General features: G+C 33.1%; 1 protein-coding gene across 3 annotated transcripts; it reads right to left on the reverse strand.

Moving 5' to 3' along the window:
• Window positions 1-1,318: 1,318 nt before the first annotated feature.
• Window positions 1,319-9,464, reverse strand: LOC127106821 (histone deacetylase 9). Of its 3 annotated transcripts, XM_051044114.1 has the most exons (15): window positions 9,200-9,421; window positions 8,239-8,381; window positions 6,917-7,029; window positions 6,671-6,788; window positions 5,972-6,046; window positions 4,494-4,713; window positions 4,047-4,110; window positions 3,726-3,818; window positions 3,501-3,609; window positions 3,352-3,401; window positions 3,181-3,271; window positions 2,293-2,363; window positions 1,967-2,065; window positions 1,789-1,855; window positions 1,319-1,699 (listed from the first exon to the last, which is right to left on the reverse strand). In XM_051044114.1, the coding sequence occupies exons 3-15, from the start codon at window positions 6,989-6,991 to the stop codon at window positions 1,617-1,619; spliced, it is 1,215 nt and encodes a 404-aa protein (XP_050900071.1). In that variant the 5' UTR covers window positions 6,992-7,029; window positions 8,239-8,381; window positions 9,200-9,421; the 3' UTR covers window positions 1,319-1,616. The 3 variants fall into 3 exon arrangements, with proteins under 3 accessions (XP_050900071.1, XP_050900070.1, XP_050900072.1); XM_051044113.1 differs by lacking the exon at window positions 8,239-8,381 and having other exon boundaries at window positions 9,200-9,464; XM_051044115.1 differs by lacking the exons at window positions 8,239-8,381; window positions 9,200-9,421 and adding an exon at window positions 9,049-9,100.
• Between the last annotated feature and the right edge of the window lie 696 nt (window positions 9,465-10,160).

Below are 10,160 nucleotides of genomic sequence, written 5' to 3' on the forward strand. Positions count from 1 at the left end.
TTGACCGATCAGTGCTTATTGAGTATGTTGACCATGTGGCGTATCAACTATGGTAGGAAGATGTATATATATATTTTATGTTTAACTTTAATTTATTTATTATTGTGCCATGAAAGTTAATTGTTGTTTTTTTTAATTTGTTTGTTATAGGACTGTATCCCACTGGAGGTGACATCGCACGGGTCGATGCTGAAGGACTTCCCGAAGATTCTGATGCCAGAGAAGGTGAAACGGATTGTACGTGAGTTTGAGTTCCTTGATTTTTCCCACTGCTTCATCACCATGCTCGATGTTCCACTACTTATTGCTTTTGTTGAGAGATGGCACAAGGAAACATCTTCATTTCATCTTCCGTTTAGGAAGATGACTATCACTCTAGATGATGTTTCATCGTTGTTCAATCTCCCCATTGACGACAGATTCTGGACTGCTCCTGTTCTTAAATTGTTACTTGCATATATGACTGTTGCACAAGATTTTGGAGTTTCTGAGGAGGTCATTCATAAGAGTTTCCTTCAACCGGGGCGCTCATTCAATGTACGTCTTGGCTTTGGAAAATGTACGACGAACTAGTTGCGACTAAGAGTTATGAGGTTGTCACTAGGGTGTACATGCTAAATCTAGTAGCATGTACACTCTTTGCGAACAAGTCAGATGTTTATAACGACGCCTGGTACATGTGCCAGTTCAATAGTCTCGACGTTACCAATTGGGCTTGGGGTGTGCTATTTTGACCATTATGTATACAGCACTTGGAGTGACAATATTATTTGAGACGGATTATTTGAGTTTATAGGTATCCTTTAAATTATTATTTATTGTTGATTTCTTATTTAAATGTTACAAATAACATTTCTTAATTATTATTTATGTCAGTATTTTGATTTCACAGTCATCCAAAAATTTTGACAAAATCCTTAGCGTTTAAAATTTCAAACAAACAACACTGAAATTTCCAATTTAAAAAGATAAACTTGAAATTTCCGATTTTTGAAAAAGGTAAACTTGAAATTTCCAATATCATTTGCAACTTCCCAAAAATTTCAAAACTTTTGATACACTAATACACTACCAAAAATTTAATTTGTACCAAAAATTTTGACGAGATAAATTCTCTTACAAACCACATTATATTTCCACTATATTTTCTACGACAAATATCATCCCAACATTCTCGAATACTGTCATTTAAAATTATGTTTCTTTTAATTTTCATTAATTTTCTTTTCAAATTCCTATCTTCGCATTTAAAAATTATCTACCTTTCTTCCCTAATAAGAGACAATGAAAAGCTTTTCCCATTCAAATACCAACAATGTGCAAATAAATTCTTAATGCTTTCTATCTAGAATAGCTAAGGTCTGGGGCGCATGTTCACTTTACACAAAATATGGCATTAGTTAAAACAGGACAGACAATCCATATAAATTTAGTTTACAGCGAATATACAAAATAATAATATCAAAAGAACTAACAAATATACACAACTCTTGGGTTGTCCCTAATGCTTTCTTGAGAAACAACTAGGTATTTCTACCTAGTCCCATTAGCATTGTCTCTTAAAACGATGGCACTCTCCCAACAAAAGGATGCATATAAGCTGGGGGTTGACATCATCAAAGATCTGTTTGATGATCATTGTCGTTGTCACCTTCATAATATTCATCATCCCGCTGAATGTGCTTGTCTTGAGTGTGCTCTGGAAAGAGAATTATCAAAATCAATAATCAAATGTTTAGCACATGCCAATATAGGAAATAAAGAAGAATAAATAGTTTGTCTCCTTACGATCAATGCGCTCATCAGGGTTCTGCAAATCTTCATTGAAATCTGGAATGTAGAAGTCAGGCGGGACCTGCGAGTAATCCACAAAATGTTTGTCTTGCCATTTGGAAAATAATCACAAGTCACAGCCACAACAAATTTATGCCTACAGGGTCCTCCCCTATTTTAAGGAAGAACTCACCTCTTGCATTTGCACACTTGGAGCATGTTGTATGCAGCGTAGATTCTCCAAGACTTGCATTTTTATAGTGCTAAGATATGATTTGCTGTTTAAATTTTCCTGATCATTTCAAAGAAGAAAAATAATGAGACTGTATACACTTCACTGCACAATGCACAGTCTAAACTAAAATTATAGTAATAGTATTTGATCATATATCCAATGTAATTGGAAGTGTCAAAATTCAGACAAGAAATTCCAAATCTAAATCCTGAGTCAATTTTAAAATTAAAGAAAAGTCTAAATAAATAAAAATAGTATACTGAAGACTATTGAGAAATACATACTATGTGCCCATTTGGAATCTTCAATGAGAAGTCTGGTCCAAAATATTTGATATAATCATTCTCTGGAATCTCTGCAAAAAATAGAATGTGAAGTTAAAAATGTTGTCTTCAGAAAGAATAAGACAAAATTTACATTTGAAATCCTGTCTCGACTCATTGGAAAAAGAGATACATGAAATTGCCAGCAACTCAAGCGGGAAAAGTGCATAGGCCATCCTATCTTATTCCAAAATTCAATATTTTTAAAATTTATAAGGTGAGGGTTGAATGTTTTTATCACTTGGCCGTAGAGGCTCCTAAACTATACCATCAACTGATTATCCCAGAAGCATGTGATGACAGGTCACAACCTATCAAAACATAAACCTTCAAGCATAACATCGATGAGGTTGAAAAAAGGAAGGGAATTAGAATCATAATCAATGTAAGGTCAATGTGGTAAGTGGTTAATGAGCTTTAAGGACGTATCGTTCGGGAGAACCCGGGTTCAAATCATGGCTGGGTGTCACCTTACCTCTTGACCAAACTCCCATTACCAAGCCCCTTTCCATTGGGAACAAGAGGATTTAAGACCAAAAAAAAATGTCACCATTTTCTGGGAAGATATAGCAGGAGATTACGGTGAAGGAATTACATCATTAAGGCACTGCAACCTTTCATATGATATGCCCTACAAGGGGGATTTGGTAAAGTTTTCTCCATCATTCCAAAGTGTAATGGGAAACCAAAGATAGTTTTGAGAAAATACACAACTTCATAATTCATGGGCAGTATCTCTATGTTTTAAAAAAATAATAATAACGGATATTAATCTAATTCATACAAGAAAACAAATTTCAGTAAAACATGACACAATTTAACATTCGCGAAGAGGCTAAATTAATATACCATTTGGAAGCTCTGTATCTAGAAGAACTCCAGTTTCAACTGCCCAACATCGAGCAACATTTTCTTTTGTGTATCCCCCACCTCCAGTGACCTGTTGCAGAAATCCATTCATGTAAATCTCAATCATTGTACAGGTGAATGGAAGGCAAACATAAAGTGATATAAACCCACCAGTAAGGGCAAATTAAATTTCTTCACGAATCTAACACATTCAGCATGGCCTGTACAATAGGAAGCAACATTTGTGAAGAACAGAAATAGGGTTATGACAGAATGACAATATTTTCACCAGAATAGGAAATTTATTGGGAAATAAGCACCATCAATAGAGAGATTGAAGCAACCCAAGCGATCTCCAGCAAGTGAATCTGCTCCACACTGGAGAACTATTGCACCGGGTTGATATGTTTCAACTACTTTGGAAATAATCTATAGTACAAGAAATTCAAAAGGTTCAGAGAACATACAATCAAGCCAGATATAATGCAATAAATGCCTTATTGAAGTTGCAATTCGGCCAAAAGAAACGTAAGAGCTGAACTTACAGTCTTGAAAAGTCTAGTGAAGCTAGAGTCATCAATTCCATCCTTGAGTGGGACATTTATTGCATAAAACTTCCCTTCTCTTTCTCCTATTTCCTTCAATAAGGTAAAATCAGTTCAAATCATTCCAATCTATGGATAGCTTGCAAAATGTTTCAAACAAAAAGGATATTCAATTTAGCAAAAGCACAAGGGGGCCAGTGATATCCCAAACTATTACAACTATAATTGAAACATCTATGTTATGAAAGAAATAGGGTGATTACCACAGCTAAAACAAGAAAACACACTAAAAATACAAGCAAACAGAATAAAGAAATTCACCTTAGCATCACCAGTTCCTGGAAAGAACATATCTCCATACTTGTGAAAACTGACAGTCATCACCCTGTCATGAAAAAATTTAACATTTAAGAAAATAGAGAAAAATAATGTACAGTATAGCAAAAATATTGTCCCAGAAATATAATAAAAGGAAAGTACTGTCTACCAGCACATAATTATACATTTTGAAGATAATGAACAAGGCATGGTTTGTTGTAAATAGGCTAATCAAATTGAATCGCAAGAATAAAAAGATTTATACAGCTACTATCCTATTCCTATGTCAAAGTTGATAGTTTCTAAAGAAACATAACATAAGGTTTGTTAGACTAGTCATACTTATAACAAAATATAGTCAATAATTTAATAACAATATTGTTTTGATAACTTTAAATTCTCAACAGGTTCATTTTCCTAAATCTGATCAGATATAAGAAACTAGCAGACCTGTCAGTAAAGTAGAAGGCTTCTTCTACACCATCTCCATGGTGCACATCTATATCAATATATAAAACACGGGAATGACATTTAAGAAGCTCTAAGATCCCTAAAACCAAGTCATTGATGTAGCAAAATCCAGAGGCTTCACATTTCTTGGCATGATGTAGTCCACCGGCCCAGTTTATAGCAATATCACACAAATGGTTATTCAGTCGACATGCAGCATCTGCAGGTACATGTTAGTCAGCATAAATATGACAAATAAGGCAAGACCAAATTCATGAGAACCACAAATATAATTGTGAGAATATATGACAAATATATAATCATATGATATTTTATCCTCATTGCATCTTTAAAAATTTAGATAATCTCAAATTATATTTAAGATTGGTTACCATAGTTGCTTATACTTCCAATTTGCTTTCTTATATAATTAGGATTATGAGTCTATTATTAGTATATAAATAAAAACTACAAAACTAAGTGTTTTAAGATATTTAATTTAGTCGCTATTCCTATCTTTTCTTCATACCTACAATTTCAACATAGCATAAGAATGATGCCATTTATCGCGACTTATTCCACCATTATTCCAATGTACAAGTTTTCTAAAATTTGGAACTCTACTGCAGCAACGTCAATATCTCCAAGATTCACATATTCTCACCAATTGTGTTTGTACACAAATTTCAGTCCATTTTTTCTGAGATTCTCTCTTTGTTAGTGGACTTCCCTACTCGCGGCTTCTGCAATCTGCTCCAAAGTACTTAGATCAGTTCATCCTTCTGCTCACCACCATAGGACAACTTTTTTGGTGACTTATTTCTCACCAATGAATCACCAACCATACAAGGATGCATAGGCTGTGAATATAATTTATACCAACCTCACATTGTGAATCTTACCAGCAGAGATTCCCCCTATGTCATTTATGAGTCAAGCCGTTCATGATTTATCCATCGGTATGAGTCATGCCATTTATGAATTATCCATGGGTATGATGTACACCAGCCTCAGTTTCACTTTTTTCAGAATCTAAAATCTTCTTGTGGTTCACATAGCTTCCAAATGCTGTTTTTAATGAATATGGAAACAATTTTGCTAGCCAAGAAATTTCCACTTATGATCATCCCAGTAAAGTTTCTTTGCCCTGTTCATGCAACAATCCAATCAGATCTTCTGGCTGGCAACTATTCCAGCTATTCACTAAGTTGTATTTCCCAGCAACACTCGTGGACTCGCTTGTAAAGTTGTAACATGTTTAGAGCTTACTAGGTTTTAGCTTCAATAGTCATAGGAGTGTTACAATATACGAAAAAAATTCTGTGATGTCTACATTGTATCTTAGAGCAGTCTCAATGCATGTTTTCTTATATTTCATGATTTTTTTCCTAATTTAAGCCTAGGATGTTTTAGTGTAAATAAAGGTTAATGCTTTATGTTTTGCAACATCCCAATAATTTCATCAATAAACATATTACCTATAGTTCCACCAGCATAAATCTGACAAAATTCAAATAAGTTGTCAAATACAGGGCAGTCTTCTCCGAGATTATCTGACAAAAATAATCAACAATAAAGGTCAAACTTGTTACTAACTAAACAATAAACAGAATATACTAATGTAAGATTACCACATAAACATTGGGATAGGAGAATGTTAACTTGAGAAGTTAGACATCAATTATACAAAGTAAGGGTAATGTTAATTTCCCGACTTCCACCCCCATTTTCTCCCTAAAAAGGCAAACTACGCTTACTTTCCAGTTTAATGTGTATAAAAAAGTTTTTAACATAAAACCTTGAAGGCAATCAACAGAACTAACAATATGAAAGTTTTCATTGGTTTAAAGCTTAAAACTTATAGACGCGAACAGAACTAACAATATGGAAGAGTTTTTATTGGTTTAAAGTTTAAAACTTAAAGATGCCAATCACAAGCCTAATGACTATAACATCTAAGAAAAATTATGCAGCGGATTTTTAGAAGCCAAAAGAAATTGAATCATATATACTCAAACTTTGGCCTTAGTTTGAAAACTACGGGGTCTCTACTTTTTTCTGACAGAAAATATAATAAACAGCAATAAATTTTATCAATGCATCTTATTTTATGTAAAACAACAAAAAAATACTTAAAATCACATATACATGTCCATTTAAAATTGAGAAAAGCATACATTTGGCCAGTTCATCTGAGAACAAGTGCTGAGTGTCAGGTGTGATCCTGTGCAAAAACTCAACATAATCAGTGGAATGAAACTGGGCAAGCTCAACAGGATAAGCTTTGTGTGGGCGCTGCATCATGCGTAAAAAAGAAATCATCAGAATAATATTATTGACATAATCCGGCACAACAATAAAAAAAATGGCATAAAAATACAAAACATGCAAATGAAAATAAACAGACAAGGTTTGTTACTGACATAAATTTCCATCTTCTTATGAAGATCATAAGAGAGAACAAGATGGTGAGTCATGCAAAGGCGGTGAGGCTTCATGGGATGGTTCGGCCCAAAGTAAACACTGCCCGCATCACCTGCAACATGAAAACTTGAGTAATTGAGTTCAAGACAAACATGCAAACAAACAACGTATGTGAAATACTTCAAAAGAAAAAACTAATGAAGACTTAAGATTGAACAGCTCCTCATAGTAACAGCAAAATAACTAAAAACTGGTTAAATTTTGGTCTTTGTAGTTTGACAGATGGCTGATTTTGGTCAATGCAGCATCAATTACTTAAATCAAGTTAACACATTTTTCTTATCAGTGAAATGTGACCATTATTATTACTCTATCCAATTATATGGAAAATGGATCAATCTCCTCCCGTCCATCCTCTCCACAAAAAGAATATAAGGGAAGAGAGAGGACGATTAAAAACAGGCTCATATGACATGGCATACATAGCCCATTGAAAGAAGAAATCCATACTATCTTTTTTTATGTAATAACAGTCTCAGATGCCAGAACAGTCGACTCTGTGGCATGTCATGTCCATCTAAAGCAGTGTTGTCTATGGCGGATTGGGGAAAATTGTGGTGAGCCAAAAATCCGTCATCAAAATATGGTGGATGGCAGAACGGAAAATTGCGGAAGCATGGCGGACAAACAAAAAACATTATTTATACTCACAAAAAACAGTAATAGCACCAAAAAATCAAAATTCATAAGTCATAAAAATTAGATAACAGAATTATATATGAATGAAACTAGAATTCATATATAAAGTAAATAAAATAGATGTGGCATGTCTTAAGTACCTCAAAAGATTCCATTCGTAAAAGACATTATAAAACACAACTATAAAACATTATTAAATCTCTAATCTTCTTCTCTAACTTCAACATAATCTTTTTTTAAGTTATTTGGTATGAACATTTGGTGCCACTTCTTTCCATTAGATGGTCTTTGGCTCTTTGTTATTCCTCCATTAATCAATTTTGTGCAAAAAAATACAGCGAGTAGAGATTGTATCTCCATTAACTATATCTATATATTCTCTTTGAACCGGCAACCCTAGAGGTTAGGAAGGTTTCCTGATTTTCAGGGCATTGTCTAAAACTACACAAAGTAGAAAATAAAATAAAAAACAGATCACTTAAAAAGAGATAAATACAGAACTAAAAAAAGAGAGAAACAAATTATAATTCTTTTGGGTCTGTTTACTGGTCGCTAAAAAATACCCAGACAAGAATTTTAAAATTTTATAAAAAAAACACAATTTCCGCAATTTCTGCCATACCGCCATGCACATTTAACTTGTCGCGGCCGCCATGGCGCAGCAGTGCAAAATCCGCAACGCCATGGCTTTTCCATGGTGCTATGTTGAAAATCCGCAACCGCAATCCACCATGGCCGCAATTTGACAACACTGATCTATAGTAGCTGCCATATCAACACAAAATGCCATTTGCCGTTAGCTCATTCAATTAGACATAGCTTTATCAATTGAATTGGACTTCAATCATTTGAAAAGTATGAGAAAATATGAACCACTGACATAGACACAAACACCAGATGCTGACACTAACAAAAAAGGTCACTAACACACGTCTGAAAGTGTTGGTAGGTGTCGTGTCGGTGAAGGAACGTGTCGGACATCGAATATGCCTATGGGCTACGATCTAAAGTGTTGGTATTAAATAGATGAGAACCTCTGTAGCACCTCTGACAAAATGTGTGTCAGTGTCAATGTACATGTCCGAAACCGACACCGACACTTATGAATTCGGCTAATTTATTCATTTTTTCAATTTATTACTGGACGTATTAGTGTCGGTGTCATGTTTGTGGTGTCTATGCTTCATAGATGAGAACCTTATTCATCATTCATACAATTGATTTGGAGAGATCAAAACCACTTGTCAGTAAAAAAAAATGCAATTAATCCCCAAAAAATGCAACGACCTAATTTTCACACAATTGCAAATTCCAAAAACATGAAAAGCCCTACAGTTCAGCCAAACAAGAACTGGAATCTGAAATCCATTTAACCACTACAGAGCCAAACAAACACAAAAAAATAGTGATAAACGCAACTTTCATTTCTTACAAGCAGATGAACAAAGCTAGGGTTCCAACATGCAAAAAATAAACAGCTATGAATTTTGAAGATCTCTTAGATTCCGCCAAATAAGAACCTGAGTAAAAAAACAAAGGAAGCTATAAAAGTGAATGTGAATAAAAAAGAGAACGGAACGCACCGTCATAAAAGTAAGCGATTCTGTCTTTGGAACGCATGTTTGGAAGAAAAGAGAGAACTGAAGAGTAATGGTTGAGTGTTGGAAAACAGGCACTACGGTGACATTAACAGTTGCCGGAGCTTCCTCGGTGGCTTCTCTTGTATCACGAGCCAACGTCAGGTCGACCCGTACTGTTTCTTCAACGTCGTTAAGGTGCTGATGTGAACTTTTATTTTTTATTTTTGGGGGTCAAGATGTGAACTTTAATTTATTTAATTAAATACATAAAATATAAATGTGTAAGTGACAATTTTTTATTCTTTTTTCATCAAAAAAAAAATTGGAGTCAAGATGTGAACTTTAATTTATTTAATATATATAATATAAATGTTAAAGTGACAACTTTTTATTGATTTTTCATCCATTTTAATATTTTTTTTCTCTATTTTAAAAATTATTATTAAATTTTTTTAATTTTATTATGAGATTAATTATTATACACTGTCATAGTAAAAAATTTTACACGGTCGGTTCATCACCATCACCCGTTTAATTTTTACACGGTAAGAGAAATTCTATAATTTAGTTTAATTTTTTAAAAATTAATTGAGATAAGTTATTCTTTGTAATATATATATATATATATATATATATATATATATATATATATATATATATAAAGTAAAAAGTTTATAAAAACTTAAATTGGGAAATTATTAATTAATAATAAATAAAAATAATGATAGAAAAACAAGACTCCTATTACATTTAGAAATTACATAAATGTATTTAAAAAAATTTAATACGATAAATATATTTTAAAAAGTAAATATATAAATTAGAAAATCAATTTTAAAAAAATCAACAATCAAAAATATGTTTTTCTTAATAACGAATAAATTAAAAATATTTATTCATTTTTATTCTATGTATTCTAGTGTAAAATCATAGTTGTTCTGTGAATGATGAAGTAGTACCACAT

This window comes from Lathyrus oleraceus, chromosome 7, assembly GCF_024323335.1.
Source record: "Lathyrus oleraceus cultivar Zhongwan6 chromosome 7, CAAS_Psat_ZW6_1.0, whole genome shotgun sequence".
NCBI classification, from domain to species: domain Eukaryota; kingdom Viridiplantae; phylum Streptophyta; class Magnoliopsida; order Fabales; family Fabaceae; genus Lathyrus; species Lathyrus oleraceus.

Excerpts from the sequence above, each read along its gene's own strand:
- LOC127106821 (XM_051044113.1), bottom strand. The coding sequence starts at position 9,236 with ATGCGTTCCAAAGACAGAATCGCTTACTTTTATGACG. Across the intron at positions 6,789-6,916 it reads ATAAGAAGATGGAAATTTAT|CGCCCACACAAAGCTTATCC; the intron begins GTCAGTAACAAA and ends CGCATGATGCAG. Across the intron at positions 3,610-3,725 it reads TCACTAGACTTTTCAAGACT|ATTATTTCCAAAGTAGTTGA; the intron begins GTAAGTTCAGCT and ends CTTGTACTATAG.